Raw genomic sequence first — 27,273 nt, 5'->3', positions numbered from 1 at the left:
TAATAAAAATTAAATACTTTAAATGTCTTAAGCTGGCTTGATTCATGTTTGATCATCTGCTGCCAGCATACTCATACAGAAGACAGCAAAACAATGGCAGATAAAATACGGGTTTTGGACTAGTGCATACATTGAGGGAAATAAGCTACAGTCATTCTCCATTATGGTCCTAAGCTTCCCCCGAACGAGTTCCTTTGGCCACTATCAATCATAGCTAGCCGTTAATGGCCATGCTCTGAAAGACATTCCAATTGCTATTCAGCCTAAGCCACAATTTAAGCCTGCAACCATCACACTGGCCCACAAGCCTCCATTATCGCCCTGGCTATTTCACTTATTCAGTGCCATAAGTCTTTCTCATACATCACGCTGAATGGCGATAATGGATAAACAAAGACAGGAAGGAACTTGAATGGAGATAGGCAATGCGTTCTGATAAAAATTGCATTAAACTTAACACGAGCTCTAAAATTGACTTCTGAAATGTTGGATGTTCAGAAAGAAAACTGGAATGTATTTTATTCTTTACAGGATGTATAGATTTTATATTTATATACAATATATAAAATACATTGAAAGCATATAATAAGTTAGTTGCCAAGCTGCTATTATCTAGAAAACCAAATCCACTAAGACAATCTTTAAATTCAGTTTTTTGAGGTTTGCTTTTGTTATTTAAGCATTATATTGTGGTTATTCAATACATCAAATAAAGCTTAGCTAAATCTTGTTATATAAGATTTAGGTTGCATAAATAGATAGATGTTTAAAATATTAAAATAAAATATATTTGTTTGTACTAAGAGAGTTTGCATAAATAGATAAATTTTTAAAATATTAAAATAAAATATATTTGTTTGTACTAAGAGATCACTTAAAAAGATTATTGGAAGCCGAAAATTAGCAATATGAACACAGAGGGATTAAACTGTAACATCAAAACTTAAATAGTTTTTAATGGGCATATACTGGCATTTCTTATGCTATATTTTTCCCACAAGTGCGTTATGCAGTCTTAAAGAGTCGAAACCAAACTCAATCAAATCGGAAGAAGGTTAATACAGCATGCCGTACTTTGTTTCATCAGAGCTAGCCATTTTCTCGTGGCTTTCTTTTCAACCACAAGCCTTAAAGTAAGCATCACAAAAAAGTAGAAGCTTGGGGACGTGTTGAAAAGCTGGCAACGTTTTTTACCTGCTGGTGGGTGAATAAACACCTGGTGGCCAAAAGTATGTGACAGACGTTGGGAAAGCAATAAGGTGAGTGCAACGAAACCGAATACGCTGCAACACCCACAGACACATCTCTTGTGGCCCATCCTCCATATGGGAAGATTAAACGCATGGCAAGCACCAGAGATGTTGCATTCAGATCGAGGCAGCAACCAACTTCATTCGCCACAAACAACAAGTGGCAAGTTCAGAGAGCCAATTAGCACGCACGGACCTACAATTACGCGAATTTACCCATTGGGCACACTTTCCCAAAGCCCCAAACCTATATAGAATAGTGGCAACGAGTGCAAGGCCACCAGTTGGACTTGTGGTTTTGAACGTGCAACAGGGCCATAGAGTAGTAAGGTGGTGAAAAGTGAAAACTCCCGGGACGGCATTGTTTTCTAAACTAAATGGCCATGCCTCAATGGACCAAGCAGCAGCACGTGTTGTGCTCCCTGGAGCGTTAATCTTCGATTTACCAATGAGACCACCCCGCTCTTCATCTGTGAAAATTTACATAAGTGGGAACCGGGAAGTGGTCGATTCTCTCCACCCAATCCGGTTACGCCTGACGGATTACCCTTTTGTATTTGTACACAAGGAAAAAACTGTAGCCAATTCTGTAAATTTAAATTTAAAATCTTGACTAATTAACAAAACAAACTCAGCGAGTGAATACATTAAATAGGGCAATGATTGCCTAAGTTCTTACTATAAATAATTTTGATAAATTGTGAAATGAAAATAAATCCTTAATAAATAAAAACTAAAAAAACATACTTATAATAAATGATACAATTTAATTATCTTTAAATTATAAATCCACACAGTAGGCATAACGACCTTGTTATACAATTTTGCGTTGGGAATCGTTATGATCGGAAATAGTTAAATTGTATTTCAAATTTTGCAAAGTTGTTGTATTAATTATGACGTATTTTAAATATAATACTTATTAAAAAAATGAAAAGAAATCTTAAACAAATAAAAACTTTAAAAACATACTTATATTAAATGCTAAAATTTAATTACTTAACTACTAATATTCTACATAGTAGTCATAAACAAACTTCGTTATACTTCGTTATACATTGGGAACTGTTATTATCGGATAGATAGGTTATTCAGTTTTAAAATATATTGTTGTTGGGTATTAATTAATCATATTTAAAAATAATTGTTCAAAATTCGATTGCCAAGACCCACATTATTTCCATTCAAGCTTTTAAGACTATTTCTTTTCGTGTGTTCCAGGTAAAAGTCTTGGATGTGAAAAGCCATCTGGGGGATCAACTGGGCGCTTGACCGCAAGCAAAAAGCGGCAGCACTTTTCGGCGAAAGGCCGTAAAATCACTCAACCAGCGAGCGCCATAAATTGTCGAATGGCCCGTAGAATTTGGTCTACAAAGATCTCGAAACACTCACCTCCTCACAGTTCGATTCTTGACGGCGTGCGGAGTGCGTGTGTACAGTGGCAGTGGCAAGTGGCAAGTAACAAGTGGCAACCGAAGGATAAGCAACAAAATACCAATCCAAGATGTGGCACCGACAGTTGTTGGTGTTCGGCATTTGCGGGCTCATAACAATGAAGGTTGCAAGGAGCAGCCCCAGCCTGCGCTTTAATGGCGCCACTTCCGCCGGCAGCCAAAATCCGCCGCTGAAGCTGGAGATGAATGCATGGCAGCCTTTCACGCAGCACAACAATTGGCTCATCCTGCAGGCAACAGCGCCCAGTTCAATGCCGTCGGCGCGCGAGGAGATCCGGGAAAGGCGAAAGGAGAACGAGCCGGAGCCGGAGCTGGAACGACTTCCTGTCAATTTCTACGCCTACAACCATCGCTATAACGAAAGCTCCCCACCGGCTGGCGGAAATTACAAACAGGTTTCTCCCAGCGATCCAGCCAGCTATGTTTTGGCCATCAGCCAGCAGATGCGACGGGGCCAACTCCTTCGCCAGCTTCCAAATGCGGAGGAAGCCGAGCCGGAAGTTCGCGAGGTAACCCACCCGTCTAATGCTGTTAATAATGGTGATGAAGATGATGATGAAAACGAAATCCTTCCCCTGGAAGACGGAGCTGGAGAACGAGCGTCGCTCCGGGGAATCGAATCCTACTTGGCGCCATTCGAAGGGGCTCTGATAAAAGTGCGCAACTTCTGCGACATCTTGAGGAGTGTGATTAGCGACGAGACAGGTGCGTATTTTTCCTGCGAATTCTCAATCAATGAACGAAATTTGATTAAGAACTCAAGAACATGACTTAACAACATGTGTTCATTATTTGAATTTTGTCAATTTAATTTATAATTAATTTATTTCGCTTATCCTATTTTTTCCTGTAGTTGCAAAATAAGAAAAGCGATCTGTAGTATAATGTAGAATGACACAATATTAATGAAAAATATTATATAAATATGTGATTACTAAAATATATATTTCAAAACATTTTTAATTCGTTCAACCACTTTTACTTCATTTTTAATTTATATATATTTTTAGATACCGTTTTGAATGAATTGCTTTTAAGAACTTACAATAGTTGTGTCATATGGCTTTAATATAATTAAATTAATTAATAAAATACAATACAATTAAATGCCAAATGTAAATTTTGAGAGAGTTCAATAATGAATAAAAGCGTTAAGATATGAATCATAATTATGGTATTAAAGCTTTAAGCGGACTTACAATATTTCTGGCAAAAGTTCTAATATAATTAAACCAATTAATTAAACATGTTAAGTAATATGCAATACAAGCAAATGTTAAATTTTGAGAGAATTTCCATAAATAGTTTAAGGTTTAACAATTCACCCATAAATCTTATAAATGGTATTAATGCTTCAAGTGTACTTAGTTTGTTTTCTAGATCAATTATACTTTTTTGGTGCTCTTCTTTTAACCTAAATTTTGAGTGAATTTCATATTAGTTTATCGTTTACATTTCACTCATAAATCTTTAACATGGTATTAATGCTTCAAGTGGACTAAGTTTGTGTTCTAGATAAATTTATTTTTTTTGTGCTCTTCGTTTAAAAAAATATTTACAAAATTTGATTAAAAGTGGTTGGTTAGCTCCCTATAATTACTTTCCCTGATTTAATAATCCCATATATATCCTTGATTATATTGCCTCCCAGTGCGATAATGCAAGTGACTTTTGACCATGACCTCAGGGCGCCTGTTACTGACCCATTAATTACCTGGCTAACTAATGCCTCCGCTGCTTCTCCACTCACAGATGAGGCCGGTTCAAATAAATTGGATGCCACCACAAGCGGAACAGTAGAGTCAGCAGCAGCAACCACAGCACCACCAGGTGCACAGACAACATCAAAGGACCTCCTGGTTCAAGGTCGCGCCCAAAGTCTGGCCTCGGAATCCGAAGGTCGCAAGCTCAAGAAGCTGAAGAAGAAGATCCAGAAGCTGTTTTTCCCCCTGCTGATTGCCTACAAACTGAAGTTCCTCACCCTCATCCCGGTGCTCATCGGCGGACTCACGCTGCTCGTGGGCACCACGGGCCTGGCCGGCTTCTTCTTCGCTCTCTTTACGGCCGTAATGAGTCTGAAGACCTCCGGCGGTGGCGGCCACGCCAGCAAGTCGCTTGTCTTGAAGAAACTCTAAGGAGTGCTGCCGATTCAAAACACATTTAGATTTAGTTGTTCGGGTTAGCCAGCTGTGCAGCCAGTCAGTCGGCATTGATTTGTCTGCTGAGTTGATGTTGAGTTTTTTCGACAGCGACGTCGCCCCCTCAAGTAAAATTAAGTATGTACATAACAGCAAAAGTAAAAAAAAAAAAAAAAACGATAAGCAAATTGAAAATGTTGCGTTTGGTCAGACAAATATTAAGGTCTTTAAGGAGAAATAGGGTTTAGAATATACAGCGCTCTAGTGTCCCATTAATTATTTATTAATTTTAAAGATAAAAAAGAAAAGTCGAGAATTCTTCAAAAAAAAAAGGATAAATTCTAAGCAAGTTAAAAAAAAATGTAATAATAATAAAATTAAAAATTATTTGTTTTTTGGATCATTTTTATCCTCAAAATATTTTTACCTTGCTCAATTTCATTTTCATTTCTCTTTTATTAAAATAAGCAGTGTGAAATTGCCCAGACAAATATAGAAATAGGGTATAAGAATATGCATTAATATAGTGTTTTGTTAATAATTTTTTTACTTTAGAGTTATAAAAAAGAAATTTTTTTCAAAAAAATTTAAGTTTCAAGCAAATTAAGAAAAATGTAATCATATTTTCATATTGGACACTTTTAAGCATTAACTTATTTAAACTTGTTAATTTTCAATTTATTACTATTTTTTGCCTTATTAACAAAAATGTTGTCGGTAATTGCTGATTAATTTTTATGTATTTAAAGTACAAATTTTATATTAATTACTTTAAGAATTCTAAGGACAATGCTCAGTAAATTTGAATATTTTTATTTTATTTATTTATTTATTTAAATATATTTTTACATATTTATAGTCTAAGCTAAGAACTAAGGTATTTCCCCATTACTACTTGAATTCATATACCAAAATTAATATTTAACACATAATTATGTAAATGTAAAAAAAAGGAAATTAAATTCGATTGCAAATAACTAGTTTTGCTAAACTTAAGCATTTTCGAGAAAGGCACTTCCCAACTAACATATACAGTGCCGAATTTACCAAAAAATACCGTCGACTGGCAGTGAATAGTATCAGCAGCAACCGGATGCCAAATAAAAGCACCGCTGCCACCCAAGCCACGATAAATTCCGCAGACACATTGCAGTCGGTAAAGTCAGGGTTTTGGACATGAAAAGTGACGACAGCAAAAGCGTTAACGAATGTTGACTGCTGACTGCGATTAGTTCCGAGGCACGCGTGTGCATTTGAATGTGTTCGGACCTGGACGCCCTGTGAATACATAGCGTGCACATAAAGCCTGAGTTACATATGTGCGGGTCAACAAGATAAGTCCGTTTGTCTCGTCTGGGCGGCACCTAATTCAGTTTGGACGTTATTTAATTTCCCAAAAATCTGCTGCCTTGATAGCCGAGTCTTGTAATTGTAGAAGCTGATTCCTTGCCTCCTTAATATTGGGAAAATTTAATTAATATTATTTCTGGCCACCAGCCACAGGGCATTAACCAAAATTTACATAAACACGAGTTCGGCCAAAGCCTTTAAATGAAATCCAAAATGTTTTCAGGGCTATCCATGTTAATGGCAATGTTATTAATGAATTTTTAATAACATTTTCATTGGGCCACTGGTTTGATTGAATTTTGTAGAAGCAGTGGGGTTTAAATTGAAAATTAATGTCCAATTAATAAAGCAATGTAGTAGCCTTAACTAAAGGCTTTCAAGGAAATTTAAATAAGTCAAGCTAATTACTGAAATTAATTCGATTACATTATAAATCTGTTGACTTTACAAAAATAAACTTATTGTATACATTTATTTAATAAATCTACACTAGTAAATTATAATTATTTCATTTATTTAAAACAAATCTTAAGTTTCTTTGAACTAAAATAAATAAATTTCTATGTGCTGTCTGAGAGTAATACTTATTTATTTACCGCAACTGCCCTCACCTAAACTTAAATGAATGCGTATTTTTTCGACAGTGACAAGAAATTTGCCAGGGGGTAAAAATCCCTCTGTGAGTGACGTGGAGCATTTCCCCGAAAAGCTTTTCCTTGCACACACAGCTAAGAAATGGCAAAACGTGGCAGCCAAACAAAAAGGGCAAGTGAACCGAAACGGACCGAGTAAAATGCTTTCCAACGATAATGAAGAGTTTTTACTTGTTGATGGTCGGAGCAATTGACCCCCGACAAGTGTGGAGCACACAACCTAGTAACAACAACCACAACGAGAGCCACAGTTACAGTGAAACGTTTGCGGAAAACCGTTCATTAAGGCAGGGAAAATTTAATGTGTCCGTTCACGCTCAAGTAAAACTGAATCGGCGGAGCAAAACAAAATCAGCGAAAACAAGGTAGAACACTCGGGGAAAAGCGGAATCATAAATCACAGGTTAACTATTCAGTCTAAAAACGGCCACTTATCTTATGAAACTATTTACTTCCGTACATTTTCTTTCTAAAAGTAATTATACATCTTTAACTCTTTTTTATTTATTTTCGGATACTGCTAATTATGTTTAATCTAAGAACAAGATATAATTCTTAGAACTTTCTGGCTGTGTAAAGAAGAAGCGGTAGCGGTACAGAGTGGCCACCAATTGGCCAAGAATATACAGATACCGGATTAAATTGAAATGCAGCGGAGTGCAGCGAAGAGAGTGCCCCATTACCAGTAGTCTGCAGTTGGCGCCCACTTTTGCTCAGTCGTCTGAGAACGGTGCAACGGATTAAACATGCTCGAGACTTCGATCTCATTTACAATTTTCCACCTGCTCTGGCTGGTGTCCTTCGGTGTGGCTTACAGCCTTCCGCCGGTGGTGCAGCTGGGCGGTGCAATTGTGGCTGCCGTGGAGCAGGACGCCGAGCAGGAAGCTGCCACCGAGGAGCGGCAGCGAGTGGAGCGGGAGTGGCTAACGAAAGCCGAAACCCAATTGCACAGCCTGATCAATGACGATGTGAGTGTAGAGGAGGTAAACAACATGCTGGATAGCTGGTCAACAGAAGGTGGGTGCAACTTGATTTGCCTTGGATGATCCATAAAGCCAAGAAAAAAAATATTCTTATAATAAATTTAAAATAAATCTAGTTTTGCCTAAAAACAACTAATTGCTAAAATTTGACACAGTTCTTAAAGCCACTTGGTTTATTGCTTAAATTACCTACCCCAAATACAATTTCTGAGTATTGATCTAAAAGATGAGGCAAGCCCTAGAAATAATCAATTTTATGTAGATATTTTCAATTTGCCTGAATTTTGAATAATATGTTATGAGAAATTTCTCGTCTTGGCTTCTGCAACATTTTTTTAACAATTACTAAATAGTATTCACATAAATAATATTTATTATTATTTTGGTTTTATAAAAAATAGTCCAGTAACACCAAAAAACATTAATGAAACTTGCTGAGAACATGATACAATTTTTTATTAAATATGTTAATTTTTAATATTTTAACGTGATCAGCTCAATGAACAGAACATAATTTTTAATACATAGTTATTAACTTTAAATTATAATACATTTAAGGGCCTTTAATAAAGGACTAGAATTTTAAGTTTTAAAAGTAATCAAGATCCTTGGCTAATTTGTTAATGTGAACTCTTTACCAATTTCCGCCCATGCTTGCTTTTAAATTTTTAATTACTGCCCTTTGTTTAACAGGTCGCGGCAAGAACAAAAAGCAGAAAAAACTTATGAAAATGATTTATCCGTTACTGGCTGCCGCAGCTGTTGCTAAAGTAGTATTGCTGCCATTGGTCCTTAAATGGCTGACTGCACTTTCGGCTTCGTCGTTTGTTATGGGAAAAATTGCGTTGGCCACCTCTGGACTATTGGCGCTCAGATATATACTATCCGGAGGACATGGCCACGATCGCCTGGAGATCATTCATTCTCATGGACCAGCCGTAAAGGGTTTACATGGCACTGACCTCTCCGCCGGCGCAAGCAATTGGATGCCTATTCGACAGCCTTTTATACCCCTAGGAATATCAAAAGATCATAACTTTGAAAACCTGTACAAGCCATTTTTATAGACCCAACCGCAATGAGAGTAAAAGTGTTTGGGATAGAGAAAGGGCAATAAATGCTGTTCCCATAAAAAAGTTCTTATTAAATTTGAATTAAACTAAACTAAACTAAAAAAAAAATTAAATTAAATAAAAAAGAAGAAAGACCTTGGTTCAACAGAATAAATGTATATATATAGTGTTAATATGCAATCAAATCAGTTTGACCAACATTACTAATATCACTTTTCCGGCAATGTTAGCCAATAATCAAATAAGGCCACGTAACTCCCAGCTTCATCAACAATTAATTAGCACATGACTCGCCCGACTTTGACGACGTTACGTCGCCGACCCGTTGACGCTTTTAGCTCTGTGCACGCAGCGCAGAAATTAACAGCACTGCGGTTCCGTTATGCATAAAACGGTTCATTGCGCATGCGCACCGTCGGCAGGCCCTCAAATACCCATCAAAAATCCCAGGCAATCGAGCAGTGACCAGTGCCAAGCCATCGGTGTTGTCGAATGGGAAGCGGCACTTCCGCAAGTGCCTGTTGCAATGAACGCCGACAAACGACGGCCTGGCTTATGTAAAGAGCACGACCGAAAGCCAAAGTCAACAGACAGGTTGTCACAAATCAATCAGCATGCTGCAGCCGATGCAATTTAGTCCCACGATCAACGTCATGGGTGGTTCGAAGTCTAAAAGTGACAGATACAATATTTTTGAATATTGGTCGACCTTTAAAACTTACTTCTTATAAAAGCTGAATAAATTAAAACAAATAAATTAAAAATAAATTTAAAAAATTACAATATATGTGTAATTAAAATAAAGTTAAGTTACTTAATTTTGTTTTTACATTTATATAACAAAATGTCTGAAAAGATTACAATTTTATTAAAAAATTATTGACTTTATGATTTTTATTATAACATGTTATCTTTCTACTCAAAATAAATTAATTTAAAAAAATTACAAAATGTTTATTTTTTTACTGAATTCTTTAATTAAAATTGAGGAATTCTTTTTTAAATAGTTCAGATTTTATATTTTTTGTAAGCATCTACCGAATCATATTATGATACACTGTTCAAATATTGTGTACCCTATTCGCTTTCCAACTATACTTTGACTTTGACTTTTTAAGCATCTAGAAATATTCGTACACAACAGTTTAAAATACTAACACTATTTCGACATTTTCAAAATAATTTCCAAATTTTGAATAATTTGATTCCAAAGCTTGGCCTAGCTTTAAAAACTAGTTCAATACATTGTGTTTAATTTTCTAAGAACCAGCATGTCTTGAATAACTTATTGTTTGTAACATTTTCCACTAACATCATTTTTTATAGAGCTTAAATAAACTATGTTTTTTATTACAAATTTGGCATTAATTCCTTGCTCAAAAGAGAACGCAAATTACAACAAGTGCGCCACGGTTGGCTGAATTTATGCTAGCAGCCTACGCAAATCGCGCCTCCATTTCCGCGCAACAAGTGAAAGTTGTAGGGCGTCCAAAAGCAAAGAGACAATTGCAAGTATGGCAGGGGCGTGGCAGCAGCTACAGATACATCTGCAGCCCAGAGATACGAGGTACAAGAGCCAGGTATGCGCATGCCTGTCGCGTATCTAACAGATCGATCAACAACAGGGCGTATCTTTCTTTCTAAGTGAGACGTTGAAAGTGAAGTTGGGACCCGAGCTGGGCAATTAAGCTGGAGAAAGGGAGGGCGAAGGGAAACCCACCATGGCGGCCTTTGTCATCGCATCTCTGGCTTTGGCTCTGGCCCTGCCTATTAACAACATTCTCAGCTCCGCTGACTGCGCAATGTTTGCGGCTCTCACGAGATTACTTAACCAGGCCATTTAGCATAGACACCGCTTCGTATTTGTTGTCTGCGCATTTGTGTCATCAATTTCACTTTCTTTCGGCCGAGGTAGATGGGTTTAAACAAAACGACGATACTAAGGCCTGAGCCCGAGCTAAAAGTGATCCCATAGGAGCACTTAATCATGTTTTTTCCACCTGGCAAAAATGAACAAAAGCAGGAAATAAATAATACCCTTGCCAGAAAAAATATTGTATCTTAGTATTATATACTTATTTTGCTGAAACCTTGCAGGATTAACTTAAGTAATGTATTTTAAACGATGTTTGCCATACCCTTCGACATTTCACTGACATGATTTAATTAGTATTAATACAGAGAAGAAATATTGTTCCAAAAATTAATTTTTTATGTAACTTATTTTAAGGTTTTACAGAATTAGTTCCACATTAGATATATGCTTTTTCAATCCATTCAGTTATTTAGAGTAATGTTAAGACCACTTTGGTTTTATGAGCCAAATAAATTTCATCAAAAAATTATGGGTTTACATCTATTACTTATGTTTAGGCTTGAATAAAATAAGTAATGTGAAATAATAAATAAAGTACTTTAAGACCTTCAAACACTTTGAAATATTACATCACTCCTTGTAAGGGTATAAAAAAAATATAAGTAAACTTCCCAGCCCGAAATGGCAATTGCCCTAGCTCTCGTGGCAAAGTGAATTGAATTTGGTTTGGCTTTGAACCGGGTTGTGCCCTCAAGGTAATGGATATGAATATTTTAAATGCATATAACATAACTAGCTACGACCCAAAAAAAAGACCTTTTGAGCCAAAAATACTATACGTTTATGTAGAGTCGCCCAATGCATGGAAAACGCTTCGCGTTGGCGCTGCACTTTCTCAGCCAAGCGACAATGACAGAAACGACTACGCACAATATTGACATTTCATATTTGCACAAATGAAAAGAAAATCAATTTCACCTGCTGGTATTTCTGTGCTTTACCCAAAAAGCTTTAAAATATACAATTTGGATGTGGTTCGGGGATGAATTATTTTTGTGCGGCTCTTGGCTAGAAGTACACTTTGGTCAAAAGATAAACCTTAAATTTAAACATTTAAAAAAACATTATTTAAAATGAAATTACAACGAAATATATTGGTATGCTTTGATAAAATAACAGCATAAACAATAAACTAGTTTGAACATTTCTTTACACTCTGAAATATTTAAAAATACATATGAAAACATGAGAAAATTTTGCAAATGTGTGTTTTATTCAATTTGTGTTTTTTGTAAAAAGCTTGCAGACACAGGCTAGATATTTTCCCATGAAATTTAAATATTTGTTGTGTTCATAAAACAATTTTTTAATTGAATTTTATCAATTTTTGTTCTTTGAGTCAGATTTCAAAAAGTTATTTACAGAATGTTTTGTGATTTCTTAAAAAATTCGGGTTTAATGGTCACGTTTAAGGGTAAGGGTTTGGCTGCCAATTTCAACTATTTGGCCTTTGATTCGAACAAAATAAATTTCTATCCCCTTCCCAACACACAAACCCTGAGAAAATGTTCTACGCTCCGTAGATTTATGTCTCCCCCACTGTGTTGGAATTCCAATAATGCCGATGGCATTCCGTTGGCTGAATTCGATGAAAACACACGCAAATGGGTCAGTAGAACGTACGCTGTCCAAAAGTATAAAAACGAGCAGGCAAAGCCTCAAAATTCGACTGCGGAATGAGCAGGCTAATTTGAAAAGCAAACGCACATGGAACCGAATGAGAGCTCGACCATCCGGCCAACCTGCCACACCCACATCACCAGAGTAGGAGGAAAGTGAGCTATCGATTTATGGCAACTTGTTGCCGGCTAATTGAGCGACGGCCGGCAACAAATCGCAAATCGAAAATCGCACAAATGAAACGGAGCTAATTGACTTTGTGTAATAATAAATGGACACCAGGCTGGTGTCAGAAACGCATTAAATGGAAGGCAGGTTCGAGGGAAAAAAATATTGAGAAAGGTTATCACAAAATAAAATCACACAGTGAAACAATATTATGAGAAAAACAAAACCATTGTTACAAAAAATTGTTTGTAAATTATTACAGAGTAAATAAATGAAATGATTATATTGTTTGCTTTTGATGGTCTTACCAATCAATGCCTGAAAAATTAGCAGTAGTAAAATGGTTTGTACATTCAATTTATTTTAATATGATTTTCTAGAACAATAATTTTTTTTCCTCTTACAGTTTTTAAATTAAAGCAGGTCTTTACAAAATAATCTTACGTTTTTTCAAATATAATTTAGGTTTATTTGTATTTCGTTAGATAATCTTACCTTAAAAGGACAGTTTTTATTTTCTTTAGAATAATTTTCTATTAAAAGTATTATTTATCAAACATCATTATATTTAAATCAGTCTTAAAAGAGATGGAATTTATTCTATTTATTTCACTGCAACATTGACAGTTCTCGGAGGCAGAAACCAAAAACCGCAACGAAGAAAAGAGAAATTGTTTATTGATTGGCATTTAGAAATTTTGTTTGATTTGACAGTTAGGCGGGTAATAAACCCCGACACGTTATTGGCTGCTCGTTGAAGGTCCCCAGACATTTATCCGTCGATTTCTATGCCGATGTCGATCCATCCGGTTTAGCAGTGCGGACTGCAGATTGCAAAATTCACGCTAATATTACATAACTTTCACTCACGAAAACGATGACGCGAATCGTATGAATGAATGAAGGCGAAAAACTGGATCACGTATGAGCCAAGCCAATGGCATGCGGTTTATCAGCGGCCCCAAGTATCATCATCTTCATCATCATGAATGAAACGCCAGAGCAATGCAATCTGGAGTCCGTGGAACTATGCAAATTGGCGCAGCAAGTGAATCACTGGGCGAAATATGCTCAATAAGGCATGCCTAGCACACTTTCTTTTTTTTCGGTCCGCCTTTTGGCCGTTTTACGCGGCTAAAACAATAACCGAAAATAAAGGCGCGTCACTCATACGCAGCGTGTGACAAGCCGACGCCCGCGGCTGGTTTGCCCAGCAACAATCAGCCGGCAGTAACAATAACAATAAGCAAGACTACACAATAACAAAACAACACTAGCGACAAAAACACGAACAACACATTAAGGGCAGGCAACATTTAGTGTCGCATTTCGTTGTAATATAAATGAAAGTGAGTGAGGCAGCCTTTTTTTCCTCCGTTGAATGGACTGCCTTTAATAAGCTGCTGCGGGACAATAAAAATACAAATTTTGTTGCTGCCAAAAATTGAAGCTGTTTCGATTTTATAGAGATCTTTTGTCAGGAACTGCGAGATTTTACGATGCAATGCCTAGCAGAGAAACTCGGATGCCAACATAAGCTGTCACAATGCAGGCCGTGAAAACAGAACGTGACTGGGAAAATCATCGATGTTTGGATGTTTTGAATGGATGAATCATACAGTTCACACTGCCGCTCGATAGACTTGTATAAATGTCTCAGGTCGCCAGAGAAACTATTTCGCTGTGTAATTGAGTGCAGATCCAGTCGAATGATAGGCACTATTTGTACTTTGCTTGCAGAATTCGAATGAAGTCAAATGTGTTAATTTTGCCTGTGAGTTCTCACTGCCGAACATGAATATAATCCATAGAATAGATATGAATTAAGTTTATTGTAAAATGGTCATGTCTTTAAAAATGAATGCAACTAATTATAACCATCTGCCCAGATTTCCCCGTTTTGAGATTTTTTTATTTAAAAACTAATTACAACCAAGTTTTTGAATCCGTCTGTGATCATAGTATTAATAGATAAATTTACATTATCATAGATGCAAAACATTTGTGTAAAATCATTATCAGAAAAAAAAGGTGTTGGTTACTAAAATATTTAATTTTTGTTTAAATTTAATTTTCAGTTAGTTTATTAATTTTTTCGAGGACAGATTCTTAACATTTTTTGCTTTTAAAGTAAACTAAGCAGTGCAAATCGATCAAATAAGAGATGAACGATTATGTCGACTTGTTCTGCACACACTCCCTTAGGCAATACAAAATATTTGTCATGTTTTTGTGAGTTCCTCGAACTGCTCTTTCACAATTCCTTTCAGCTTGTTATATAAATGCCGGCAAGAGCTTCTCATTCACCTCCACCTACTATATCCACTTAACTTTCAATTATTACCACATAGACACATTCGCCACACAGTCCAGTTCAATCATTGAAGGTGCTAAACACTATTTCACCATATCCTAACAGTGACAACAAAAACCACGGCAAATAAAAATGACCCATTTATGATGGAGAAAGAAAAAAAAACACATTTTCGCGCTCATAAATGGGCTGCGTGAAATATACGGCAACCGGATCGGTTAAGAAGCGTCAATAAATTAGCAAATATGTGGCTTGGGTATTGCGAGAGTCGGATGAAAGCGCAAACGCGAAGGCGCGGGCAAACGCAGACTCAGACTCTGGTAAACACAGCCTCATTGAGGGCGTGTGTGTATCGGACCCCGAAGCCCAAAGACCATGCCAAAGTTTAGACCACATACACGGAGGGAAAATGAAGAGTTTTTACCCTTCTTAGCCCAAATTACTTCCCTATATGACAGATAACCTCTCATGGCAGATATATTTATATTTATGTAACACATTCTAATTAATTATCTGTTAATTTTCCCATTGTTTGTTGTTTTTTGTTTAAAATTTGATTTTTTTTAATGGGCTTATGATTTTTTCAGTTAATTATAATTTGTATTTTTTAGTAAGATTATAGGAACGACACTTTATATAAAAGAAGCTAGTTGAAAGCTTGAAGTTTTGGCTGAAAAAAAAATATTTATGTATCATTCTAAAAACCAAATACTTTAGTTATAAATTTTAAGTTAAATATTGTTTACAGGCTGTAAAAATAACAAAATTGTCAATAAGACCCTTTTGTATTTTTTTTTTTTTGAATAAGTAGTTTAAGTTGACTAAAATTTAATACCATATGCTACATCGAAATAAGAATTTGATTATATGGATATCAAAGATTCAAACTATGTTGATTGTTAATATATAATTTCGCTTGTTCCTTGGTGTTATATATTTATGGAAAATGTTCTGTTTACTACATATATTTTTAAGCATGCGTTCATAGGCATTAAGTTTTAAGAGATGACTAAGGGCACTTTGGTTATGTTAAGATAGCTGATTTTTTGTCGTGCAGACCTTAGCCATGATGCCGATTGCTTACACCAGGGCGCCCCTTTTCGCCCAATGGCCAAGACCAAGTACAAGTTTCTCACTCCGCGACGTTAACGTTGACGGATGACGACGTCGCTGGAGCGGCGCTGCCGAAAAAAAGGCAGCCCGAAATGAACATGTTCACTTAACAAACAAGTTGACTTTATTTCTCCGCCGTTCTCTAGATTTATGCGGCTGCGTCTGTGGCAGCGACTCTTTTGGGCCCGGTCTCCAATTCGGAGTGCGCTCTTTTCGCGTCTTTGCGTAGCTTCCGCCGTCTCTCGCCGGCTTTTATTTAATTTACTTTTAACTTTTAAATTGTTTTGTAATGCGCACCGACTGCGACGCCGACCGAGCGGCTGAGCGGCTGCAGCCGGCGGCCCAATATATAAGGCTAGATGTCCGGAGACGCATACATCAAACTCATCTCAGCGCTCCCTTAGAGAAGCAGCAGCCGGATCAGCTTTACAGCCAGGATTAACCGCGAATTAACCCAAAATGAAAGTGTTTGCCATCGCCTGTGTGACCCTCTTGGCGGCCAGTTGCGCCTTCGCCGCCCCCAGTGTCCAAGACAATCGGGTCGAGGGCGACAATACCCTGGGCCGGGCCGCCAGATATCTGGGCGCCTGTCTGGAGAGCGACGACATGGCCACCTGCCTGGCCGTCAAGGGCATCTCCGCTCTGAATCGCGCCGCCAGGAGCAACAACATCGAGCTGGCCAGCGGAGTTACCTTCCAGAGGTGTGTGTTTGCCTATAGTGAAAGTGCCCGCCCCCTAGTTCTTGAAACGAAAACGTAACCGAACGTGAAAATGAAAACGAAATCGAAATGTGCCTGACTAAATCTTGAATGAGTGTTTTGTAGTTCAAGTGGTTGCATCATAAAGCTTACGAGTTATCCTACAAGAAAGCTAGTTCAAAAAGAAACTTAATAGTCACATAGATCAAAACTGGCTTACATTACGTACTACAAAAATATTTGTTACTGTTTTATTGGCTTTATCACAGTGCTTTCAGATATAAATTACTATATTTTTAAAGCACTAATCACAACAATCAAACAATTTATAGGAATTTCACAGATATTAGTTTATACGAAGTGTTTAATTCGACAGAGTATAAAGTGTAGATACATTAAAGATGGGATAGCTAACAGAAATTAATATTTTTGTCACATTACAGAAATTATACAACCTTAGATTAAAAGCTTATGAAATTTTCATAAGCCTATTGTTAGATATTGAGTTGGTGAGAAAACGTGAAGGCTTAAGAATAGATTTGTTAACTAACGCTAAAACAAAAATGCCTATCTTTGCCTATGTTAGCCTTTCCTATTTCTTTCATTTTGAAATGTTAAACGAGTAAATATGATATTTAAGTGGATTCGTATTCAAATTAAAATTTCCAATTACCTCGCATCCTCCAGAGATCCCGCCAGCCCTGTGTCCCGCACTGGAAAGTCCCTGAGCGAACAGGATGTGTATGCCGAGCTGCCCCAGAACGCCGATGAGCGTACTGGTCGTCTGGTGGACATGGCCATCTCCAGTGCCGCCGATTTCCTGGGCAGCCACAACCTGGAGTTCAAGCTGCCCGCTGAGACCACCCAGCAGGTGGCTCGTGCCCTCGATGAAGGTGGGTGTTGCCTTTCAAACTTTCCCTAAAAATACATAATAATTACACAACTATATTTCATAGGCCGCGGCAAGATCAAGAAGATGCTGGGACCCGTGGCTCTGGCTATTGGCGCCAAGCTGTTCGCCGTCATTCCGCTGGTGCTCGGCTTCCTGGCTCTGCTGACCTTCAAGGCCGTGATCGTGGCCAAGCTGGCCTTCTTCCTGGCCATTCTGGTCGGTGGCTCCCGTCTGCTGGGCGGGTTCGGCAACAAGTTCGGCGGCAACTCCATCGGCGGAGGCTACAGCTCGAACGCCTGGTCCGCACCGGCCAGTGCCGGCTGGAGCTCCGGAGCCGCCTCATCCTATCCCTATGCCCGCAGCATCGGCGCCGATGAGTCGGAGGCCCAGCAGTTGGCCTACGCCGGCCAGCAGCAGCAGTGAGCTGGGAAATTGGCCAGGAGATGCCACCGATGTGCCTTCGTTTTGAAACCTTTAGTCTGTAGTAATTTATTCGAAATGTAATTAACTAATTTATTGCCGCACAACGCACACAGTCATGTCGAATGTTTGAATAAAACCAAGAGTATTGCAACCGAAACAAAAATCCACGTAAATCCACGCACGTGTTTACCTGTGGGCAGACACTTTCCCAGGGCTTAATTGAAATGCTGACAGACCCCAAAAACGAATATGTGGAACTTTACTCACTTTACTCACTGGGCGGCAAGGCAACAAGTTTGTGACTGGCAATTAAAACTTGTGGCAGGTTCTGTTTGCTGGATAGCAAGTGAAAAAAATTACAAAGAAGCCCTGATAAGCTGGGGAATTAGTTTTTGGCAAGTTTGTGGCCCTGCTCATAATTGGAGTTTCTAGTGGGCATGTGACGGCCGCTTGGCATGTTAATTGTTTGCCAGAAACTTTCTACTTATGCTCATAAAAGTGTCACTTTGCGATTGAAAAGAGATATATGCGCCGATGTGCTACAATTCAGCTTTCTTTTGGGGGGGCAGATTTAGAAGCAATTGAAATAGAAAACGAGCGAGCGAGCGAGCTAGCGAGCGACAAAGGGAGAACGAAATCGAAAGCGTTGAAAGCGCCAGAGCAGCTAAGTGGGCCAAATGGTGCATTAAGTCACCACCGCCGGGGCATACCAAATACGGGTGGCTCTCGCAGATCCACCACTAATCTTCGCAGCTCCGACGGCAGGGGAGGAACAGCCAGCCAAGAATCTGGCACAGGCAAGCCGAACACGTCGTCCGCGACACCACTGAATGCCAATTGGGTGCCGGCTAACGGCGGACACCCAAAATCGGGCCACTCGCTTATATAAAATATATATACAAAAATCATATTCAGCCGGCCGATTGCCAGCCAGGCGGCCACTGTCCACTGGCCACTAGCCACTAGCCACTTCCCTTTCGTTGACATCGCGACGTGCGTGGAAATATGGTCAAGAAATGGCCGGGCAGGTAGCATACGCATATGCTTTGCATAATTTGTTTTTGTTTTTGGATTTTGGTTTTGGTTGTTCGATATTGTTATTGTTATTGCAGTGCCGCCGCACTGTGCGTTTTGGCCTGACGCGCGATTTCTAGCCACAAAATTGGTCAATCGACGGCGAATCGAAATGGTATAAAACGCGGGGGCAGTGCATTCAATTAATCACAAAGCGATTCCCGTTCACAAAGGCAGCACTCACCAGCTCCAGGCAGCCGACCCAAGGATTATTAAATTACCCACCAAAAAATCACTAATTCAAAATGTGCGCGAAATTCGTATGTGTAGTGCTGCTGGCCAGCCTTGTGAGCGGATCCCTGGCCCTGCCCTCGCAGGACAACAGCGAGCGGGACCTGGTCAACATGCTGAACCGCCTGGATGGCGAGGAGTCCGTCGCGCTCTTCGGCGGCCTGAGGATCGACCGGTCGGAAACGGGCCGCAGCTTCGGGGCCGCCAAGGCCGTCGAGTCCTTCGAGGACCGCGCCGAGCGCTACCTGGAGACTCACGAGCTGAACCTCTCCTTCTCCGGCGATGAGCAGGAGGAGAATGCCGACAACGAGTACACCGGACGCGCCATGGAGGGTGAGTGATCTGGGCTTTCCCCAGAAAATCAAGAACTGCATTTTTGGGTATCAATCAGGATACTTTAAAAAAAGTAATTTTAAATTGCCTGATATGTACTCCAATAATTCAATTTATTGTGAGCTACTAAGAAGTATACTGGCACTTCGTTTGCCCAGGGAATCAAGAGCAGCAATTTTGAGTAAACCTCATGATTACTAAAATTTAACTACCTAAAAAAGTCAGATTTTAAAGGGTTAAAAAAAAAAATAACAATAATAATAATTTAAACATTATCTAAAAATATTTCTATCTAATATTTATTTGTAATTTTAAATGGCCTTATTTACAGTCCAATAATTTAAATAGTGGTGAGCTACTTAAAAAAGTATAGGTACTTTTAAGGCTTATCAAGACTTAAACAATATAAAGTTTCTCTTTAAGAAACAAATTTAAAACTAGTATGGCAAATTCGAAGTAATTGAAATAAAGTCAAATTAAAGGGCTTATAAATTAATATAGAAGCAGCGGCAACAGTACGTATTAGTGTTTATAAAACCTAGAGAGCACAAATTTATAAATAAATTTGCCGCATAAGCACTTGAAGCTCACTTACAGAAGGCCAAAAGTGTTACCAAAGTAAAGTGCACTCGACTGTGTAGAAAGCCAACTGCCAAGGCAAAACTATTGGCATACTTAGTTGCTCTGGCCAAAAGCAAAGTGAAAGGTTTTCTCAACTGAAAGGCATTGAATACTTTTAGGAGCGTTGCTTAATTCCCGCTTTCACTTTGCTGTCTCCCCAAAAAAAAAAAAAAACAAAAAATAACAGAATCCCGCAGCAAGCGCATGAAGAAGATGCTGGTGCCCCTTCTTTTGGCCCTGAAGCTGAAGAAGGCCATCGTTGTCAAGATTATGTTCACCATCATCAAGTTCATCTCGCTGAAGGCTCTGGCCATCTCCTTCCTGGCCCTCATTCTGGCTGGTGAGTTTGTCTAAAATGGAGCTCAGATGGGGCACTTTTTAAGCCGGCTTTCCCCGCAGGTGCCACCTTCTTCAAGGATCTGCTGGCCAAGAAGAAGGAACACATCACCACTGCCTACATCACCGGCAGCCCCCTGAACGCCGACATCGTGCACTCCGACTGGAGCCGCAATGGTCAGGCTGGAGCCGCCGATCTGGCCTACAACCATTATGGCCTGGCCCAGCCCTTCTAAGCCGGAAATCAGCAAATCACCAAGCGATCCATCCATTCCACGCTGCACTAGCCCGAATCTTTCACCTGCTATTTCTTACCCTACCAAAGCTTCACCCTTCTTCACCCTTCTTCACCTTTCTCACTTCCTATACCTATCCCCCTAAGACTTCCCTGAAGAATGGCCTAATTCGTAGTCAATAATTATTTAGGTACATTTAGTTAGTTAGCTGCGACATACCAAAAACAGAAAATCACAAAAAAAAGAGAACTATTGAAACGGTCCCACGACTCTTGGCTAGCTCAAGGACAATGCTTAAGGATTCTAAAGTCAATCATGATTGCGCCATATTTATTGCACATTTTCACAATCCACATGTCTCTTGGCGGTTGTAAATGTCACTCAGGTTCATCGAAAACAACGAAGATTATGCCTGCTAAAGAGCTTACTTACTAAGTATTTATTCTGATAACATAAAGCAATTGAATAAAAATGATTCAACAAATGCAAATCCAAACTCTCTTCTACCTTTTTTGGCTCTACCGGAAAACTAATAAAACGTGCTGTAAATGGGGCAAAAGATATCTAAAATATTTAAAAATATAATTGGATGGCAGCCATTTATGGCTGCAAACACAACTGAAATCAGTAGAAATAATAACTATATTAACACTTATAAATAAATATAAAAATTAAAAGCAACCTAAAGTTGAAATCAGTTTTACCCTTAATTTCTTGTTCAAACACTTTTATTGAATCTTTTGCAAAAGCAAACCGAGTGAAAACATATATCGGCTTAATTATATTAGCAAATTTTATTGACTGGGCTTAGGACCACTGGCTTTCTTTGCGTGAAGTTCCTAATTGCTTTTTAATCAAATGTCCCACTTGCCGTTGGTATAAAACTGCCAACCGAGCTGCCCAAAAGTCAACAGATCCAAAATGAACGGCTCAAGCAACAAACTCATAGGTTGTCAGATTAAAATCGCCCTTATTGTTGGCCTTTTGGTCTCCTTGGCCTGGACACTTCCTGTCGACGACGAAAAGAAGACACTTCCAGCCAAGGATGATGCTGTGAGCATTGAAGCAGCCCCGGTGGTGGAAGACGCCAAGGAAGACCTGGGACAACTACGCTTCCCGCCTTTCAACAACAATGGAACTGGATTTTTCGAAAGATATGGTGAAAAGTTCAGACATAAGAAGTCTACAACTACGACAACTACTACCACGACCACGACCACTACAACAAGACGTCCAGTTGGAAAGTAAGAGCGCCAAGGGCCAACACCCACCATCACATAGATGATTGCCGTCGACTTCATATAAATATTTATTCAAATCGAACTACTTTGATTTACTATTTGACAAAAAAATTGTAATTACTTAAAAATAAAAAAAAATATTCTTGAAAACACTTGGATTTTGATATGTTTAAAAACATTGAAGCTATGATGATTTTCAGCTTTCCTATAGCAGCTATGTGATATGGTTTTCCGATTTGAATTAAATTTAACCCGTAAAAAAAAGAAATATAAAAACAACAAAGTTATAATTTTTCATTGATTTTTTTGATTGTCCCTATGGAAGGTATATGCTATAGGCAGCCGATCCTGCTCGTTCCGATTTATGTACTACCTGCAACAGAAAGACAACCTTTGGAAAAGTTTCATGCAGATCGCATTAAAACTGAGACGGGCAGATGTACACGGCTAGATCGACTCTCCTAGTGATGTTGATCAAGAATATATATACTTTATAGGGTCGGAAATGTCTCTTTCACTGCGTTGCAAACTTCTGACTGAAATTATAATACCATTATAATATGACTATGCCATCTTAAAGTTTGTAATTCATTTAAGTTATTGATCTAATACTATATTGAACAAAAATGTTAAAGATTTGTTCCTCGAATTAAAAAATAGCAAGACAGTTCGAATTCTAATTTGAATTAAAGCAATTTGGACTAGCATACAGTTCAATGTGTTTTTATGAGTTAGCTATTTATCACTAAGTATATTAATTAATGAAACCGTTTTATTGTTTTACAGTATAAGCAGAAGGCTGACGAAGAGCGAAAATCAAAGACCGACAAACAAATTGGTCATTAGCACTGCATGTAATCTGAATATTAAACAGTCAAGCCTCGGCGTGGAAAGATATATTACCTCATGGGCAAAGAAAGTAGCGAAACGAGGCTAGGCCAGACAAAAATGAAAATGTAGTAATAATTAACAATGAATTGTTAGTTAGTCCCAGTTAGGCAGGCAAAATGTTGGCTCTTAATTTATGGAGGTCCGAGGCACGCGACTTTTATTTGGCACTCTTAATTACCTGGATGCCCGAGTCTGGGAGAGTTTTCTTCTGGGGCCCCTTTGGGGAATTCATTGGCTGGAACTTTTTGGTGACAGAATTAGCCGGCCGTTTCGCAAGACTGACCTGGCTGCTGCCGCAGAGGAAAGCGAAAGTGCCGCCCAGTTGGACGCAGCTGACTGACGCTGGGAAGAATTTCGACCACAAAACGTTTGGGTAATTAGAAAAGCACTAGGGTCCGTAGTGCGGAGTACGGCTTTGGTGAAAGGGAAATGGGCATGGCAGTGGCAGTGGCAGTGGTAGTGGCACTGGTGGCAGCGGGTATAAAAGCCAAAGCCATAAAATTGAGATGATGCAGTCTCACAACCATTCCCCAAGGCAGTAGATAGCGAAGATGTTGCTCACCAAAACCCTGGAATATCTGTTTTATCTGGCCCTATTCGCCTTCATGTGCAAATATGCACAGGCAGCGAGCGTGCAATCGACAGAAGCGCCTGCAGTTGCAACGGCAACCCTAAGAAAACCCCAAAAGGCGGAGGGCCTTCTCAATAGCTGCGAGGCGTCTTCGTTCAGTTGGATGTGCCTTAAGATCGAGTTTGTCAAGATCATGGAAAAGCTGGCCGAACAGGAGGAACTGAACGTTTTGCCCGGCATCAGTGTGGTTAAAGATGAGAATGCCACGGAACTCAAGACATCGGAGTTAATGGCAGGTAGGTTTAGCAGACTATATGCAAATATCATGGATCTAAAAAATATATTTGCCATTTCAACCAAAAACACAAGAACTTAAAACATTCAAGTTGAAATAATGGACTTGCCTCTTTATTTTCTCAATTTGTAATTAGCATTAAGCCCTTTAATCATGACAAGACGTTTTTTTGGTCATTTGAATCTGTGAACTAACTTCGACTTACCAGTTTAAAATATTTAAAACTTTAAGTTAAGAAAATTTATATCTTCTATCTCGTGCATCAAGTTGTACTTAACATTCTTAGCGAATTCTATTTTTGCAGAAGTGGCTCGCAGCTACCCCAGTGACCCCAGCACTCGTTTGAACGGCTACATATTGGCCAAGCTGGAGAATCTTCTGAAAACGCGCTTTCTTCGGTTTCGCCTGCTGGATGACAAGTCCCTGGCAGAGGGGCGCAAGCACAAATTTGGAAAGAAAGGAGGATTAGAGGCCCTGGTGGCTGCCGGAGTGATGATGAAGGGCATGCTTATGGCCATGGGCCTTGGGGCCATCGCTCTGATGGCCGGAAAGGCTCTGATGACAGCTCTGATGGCCTTGACTCTGTCTGGAGTTTTGGGACTCAAGAGCTTGGCCGGTGGCGGCGGAAAGTCCACCACCTACGAGATTGTGGCCAAGCCCATTTACACCTCCAGCCACTCGCATTCGGTGACCCACGAGGATGGAGGTCATGGACATAGTGCCCACTTTGCCGCTGGGGGAGGTGGTGGTGGCACCGCCAGTGGTTTCGGGTACGGAGGCTATGCCAGGTCACTCAAATTGGATCAGTCAGCCAACCAAATCCAATAATTCTAGGCCTGAGCACACATGTGTAACATAATCTCATAATTTATTTATTTATTTTAATTTAAAAACGCAAACAAAATTAAAAAAAATTCAGCAGTAAAATCTTTCTTTTAGTTTTGGCGCAATATTGGATATTTTCCATAAAAATGCAAATGGAAGATACTTATAAGATAAACATTTCTTATAATTAAGACTTTCTGAATCCAAACTTATAAATTTCTAAGCCGTAAAAAAACAATGCAGTTATTTGAAAAAAATCGAGAAATAGAAACCAAAGCTTTACATAATTAAGCAATCTATAAATCTACTTACAAGTGCGATAGTTCCTAATAAATGGTTCTTGCCTTTAAAATAGTTATCGATTTATTTCGTAAAAGATCCCTCAAATATTCACAATTATATCTTGTTATTAATTGAAAATCTTCAATTTCTAATCTCTAAATAAAATTATAGGATACTTCGACACTACCTAGGCAAATAAAGAGAATTAATTAATTAATAAACTCATCGTACTTTATACCCACAAACGATAGTCAAGATAACCGCACCACAACAAAAACATTGACACCTATCCTATTTCCTTAGCAAAGCCAGTTACTAAGGAAAAAGCATTTGAATCCCTTTTAAATGCAGAAAACCTATTCCAACTGAGATTATGGAAATATCTATACAAACGAATACCACTCAACCGCCCAAAAAACCGGACCCTTTCATTAATTATGGACCAAGTTTAAGACTTCCGCTTCAGAATTATTTGCAATCTCAATTTTTGTCATTACCTGGAATGTGGGAAAGTTCAGTTGCATTGCAACCGCATCTACCACTTGTTTCCTCGCCATTCAACATTTATTTTCCATTTCCTTTAATGCTAAACTCTGCCGAACAGCATTTGTATAGTTCATTAAACCCAAAAACGGATGACCAAATCACAGTCCAGGTCAATAAAGTAAACCACGCAAATCAAATTCTGGACACCTCAAGAATAGATGATAAAAAGTCTTCAAATCAGTTAAGTCTTAACAAGTTTTTTGCGGAAATTGCGAGGAAAACTAAATCCATAACAACTTATAAAAATACTGCATTAAACGAACCTGTAAAAAGAGTCAAATGGTTTAACAAGCTATATAAATGATTTCAAGTATTTTAACTTTATTTATTGGAGCTTTGAATGTACAAATTAACAGCAATAAAAAAATTTTAAACTTAACTTGCGTTTGTTTTTACAGAGATGTTAAAAAATCAGATTTTATGAGTCGTTCCCCTGATATTAAATCATTGTAGATTTATTTATGACTTGCATGAGCTTTTCAGATAATATTCTGATTATAATATATGTTATATATCATATTCTGACTCTCCGTCGCTCCTAAAACGTTTATCCCTATTTTTTCTTTAACATAAAATAAGCCCTTAATTTTTTTTATCAGTATTTTCTTATCTTGCATCTATTCTTTAGAAAGCAAACATCACCTAAAAAAGTTCCAGAAAAAATAAAACTAATTAGCAAATTTATTAAGAATTGATTAGCCTGAAACCTACTTTCAATCAAAATCGGCCATATAAAACGCGAAATCGGTGTAAAGAAGTTTAGTTTATTCAACGTCGCCATGAAGTTACTTTATAGTAGTAGGTAGAAAAAGAAAATAATGAAATTTAAATATTAAAGTATTTCTTTTTCGCAGTTGTAGTCGTTTTCGTATACATAACAAGACCTACTTTTGGCCAATTGCAAAATGGGCAGCCTTTAGCATTGCTGCAAGCCAGTGGAGATGATCCAAAAACTCCACTGATTGTGCTTTCAAATCCCATAGCTAAGCCTGCATTTGGGGAGGCAATTAAATCGGAACAGGATATTGAAACCACACTAACACCCGATGCATCAACAACTGTTCCTGCACTAACTTCTTCAGAAAAACCGACTAAAAAAACACGACTTCCTCAAAAGCAAAAACCCGCTTTTAATCATGGTCAAAAACACAAGCTTTCAATGCAAGACTTTTTGCTGATGCCAGGAATGTGGGAGAGTTCTCCAATAAACTTTCCCCATAGACCGATGGATGCAGTAGCTGCTCAACCTGCTTTCTACCCCGTGCCAGTCTATATTCCGTATCCATATCCCTTCATGATAAACCAGCAGATGCATCTGATGGGCAGACCGTCCAAAGACAAAGTGGAGGACCAACTTGCAATGGGTTTCAATGAGATGATGTCTCAAAATCTTCTTACAAGCTCCATTCAACTAGACAACGGATGTAAATGGCAGCAGATATCCAAAAATCAGATACAACCGGCAAACCAAAGTGGTCAAAAAAAATGGAGGGGAAAATGGCGAAAAACAACGACAACTACAACTACCTCAACAACTGGAGCTCCAGTTACAGCTATAACTGAGCCCACAAGATTACTCATAAATAGCAGTAGCCAAGGTGATAGTGAAGTAAAATCCATCGAAGCCAATGCGAATAATGAGACAACTGAAACAGCAATCCAATAGAATAAATTTATGAAGCAGGGGAGTCATACTTCAGGCCCTATAACTGCAGGTAAAACTCTTATGGAGAAAGTTATCTTCTCAAGTTTGACATTATATATTGTCAATTGTATTATATTTATA

General features: G+C 38.5%; 7 protein-coding genes across 8 annotated transcripts; all 7 read left to right on the top strand.

Moving 5' to 3' along the window:
• The first annotated feature begins 1,079 nt into the window (after window positions 1-1,079).
• LOC128261323 (uncharacterized) lies at window positions 1,080-4,975 on the top strand. Of its 2 annotated transcripts, XM_052994977.1 has the most exons (3): window positions 1,080-1,839; window positions 2,472-3,409; window positions 4,457-4,975. In XM_052994977.1, exons 2-3 carry the CDS (start codon window positions 2,755-2,757, stop codon window positions 4,837-4,839), a joined length of 1,038 nt encoding a protein of 345 aa, XP_052850937.1. In that variant the 5' UTR covers window positions 1,080-1,839; window positions 2,472-2,754; the 3' UTR covers window positions 4,840-4,975. The 2 variants fall into 2 exon arrangements, with proteins under 2 accessions (XP_052850937.1, XP_052850930.1); XM_052994970.1 differs by lacking the exon at window positions 1,080-1,839 and having other exon boundaries at window positions 2,384-3,409.
• A 2,533-nt stretch (window positions 4,976-7,508) lies between these two features.
• Window positions 7,509-8,982, top strand: LOC128262695 (uncharacterized). The gene is made up of 2 exons (XM_052997110.1): window positions 7,509-7,862; window positions 8,522-8,982. The coding sequence occupies exons 1-2, from the start codon at window positions 7,592-7,594 to the stop codon at window positions 8,893-8,895; spliced, it is 645 nt and encodes a 214-aa protein (XP_052853070.1). The 5' UTR covers window positions 7,509-7,591; the 3' UTR covers window positions 8,896-8,982.
• A 7,378-nt stretch (window positions 8,983-16,360) lies between these two features.
• On the top strand, window positions 16,361-18,168 carry LOC128266388 (uncharacterized). Its single transcript, XM_053002880.1, has 3 exons — window positions 16,361-16,693; window positions 17,378-17,583; window positions 17,647-18,168. Exons 1-3 carry the CDS (start codon window positions 16,452-16,454, stop codon window positions 18,003-18,005), a joined length of 807 nt encoding a protein of 268 aa, XP_052858840.1. The 5' UTR covers window positions 16,361-16,451; the 3' UTR covers window positions 18,006-18,168.
• Window positions 18,169-19,218: 1,050 nt separating this feature from the next.
• On the top strand, window positions 19,219-21,332 carry LOC128266389 (uncharacterized). Its single transcript, XM_053002881.1, has 3 exons — window positions 19,219-19,643; window positions 20,452-20,604; window positions 20,664-21,332. Exons 1-3 carry the CDS (start codon window positions 19,325-19,327, stop codon window positions 20,834-20,836), a joined length of 645 nt encoding a protein of 214 aa, XP_052858841.1. The 5' UTR covers window positions 19,219-19,324; the 3' UTR covers window positions 20,837-21,332.
• A 267-nt stretch (window positions 21,333-21,599) lies between these two features.
• Window positions 21,600-22,177, top strand: LOC128264557 (uncharacterized). Its single transcript, XM_053000108.1, has one exon. It carries the CDS (start codon window positions 21,758-21,760, stop codon window positions 22,082-22,084), a length of 327 nt encoding a protein of 108 aa, XP_052856068.1. The 5' UTR covers window positions 21,600-21,757; the 3' UTR covers window positions 22,085-22,177.
• Window positions 22,178-23,447: 1,270 nt separating this feature from the next.
• On the top strand, window positions 23,448-24,767 carry LOC128261987 (uncharacterized). Its single transcript, XM_052995985.1, has 2 exons — window positions 23,448-23,835; window positions 24,139-24,767. Exons 1-2 carry the CDS (start codon window positions 23,520-23,522, stop codon window positions 24,660-24,662), a joined length of 840 nt encoding a protein of 279 aa, XP_052851945.1. The 5' UTR covers window positions 23,448-23,519; the 3' UTR covers window positions 24,663-24,767.
• Window positions 24,768-26,266: 1,499 nt separating this feature from the next.
• LOC128252477 (uncharacterized) lies at window positions 26,267-27,162 on the top strand. Its single transcript, XM_052980221.1, has 2 exons — window positions 26,267-26,285; window positions 26,342-27,162. The coding sequence occupies exons 1-2, from the start codon at window positions 26,267-26,269 to the stop codon at window positions 27,151-27,153; spliced, it is 831 nt and encodes a 276-aa protein (XP_052836181.1). The 3' UTR covers window positions 27,154-27,162.
• Window positions 27,163-27,273: the final 111 nt, after the last annotated feature.

Source organism: Drosophila gunungcola, chromosome 3R (genome assembly GCF_025200985.1).
Source record: "Drosophila gunungcola strain Sukarami chromosome 3R, Dgunungcola_SK_2, whole genome shotgun sequence".
Lineage (NCBI taxonomy): Eukaryota > Metazoa > Arthropoda > Insecta > Diptera > Drosophilidae > Drosophila > Drosophila gunungcola.
Note: the sequence above shows the minus strand (reverse complement) of the source record. Positions and strands in the feature narration are given on the sequence as shown.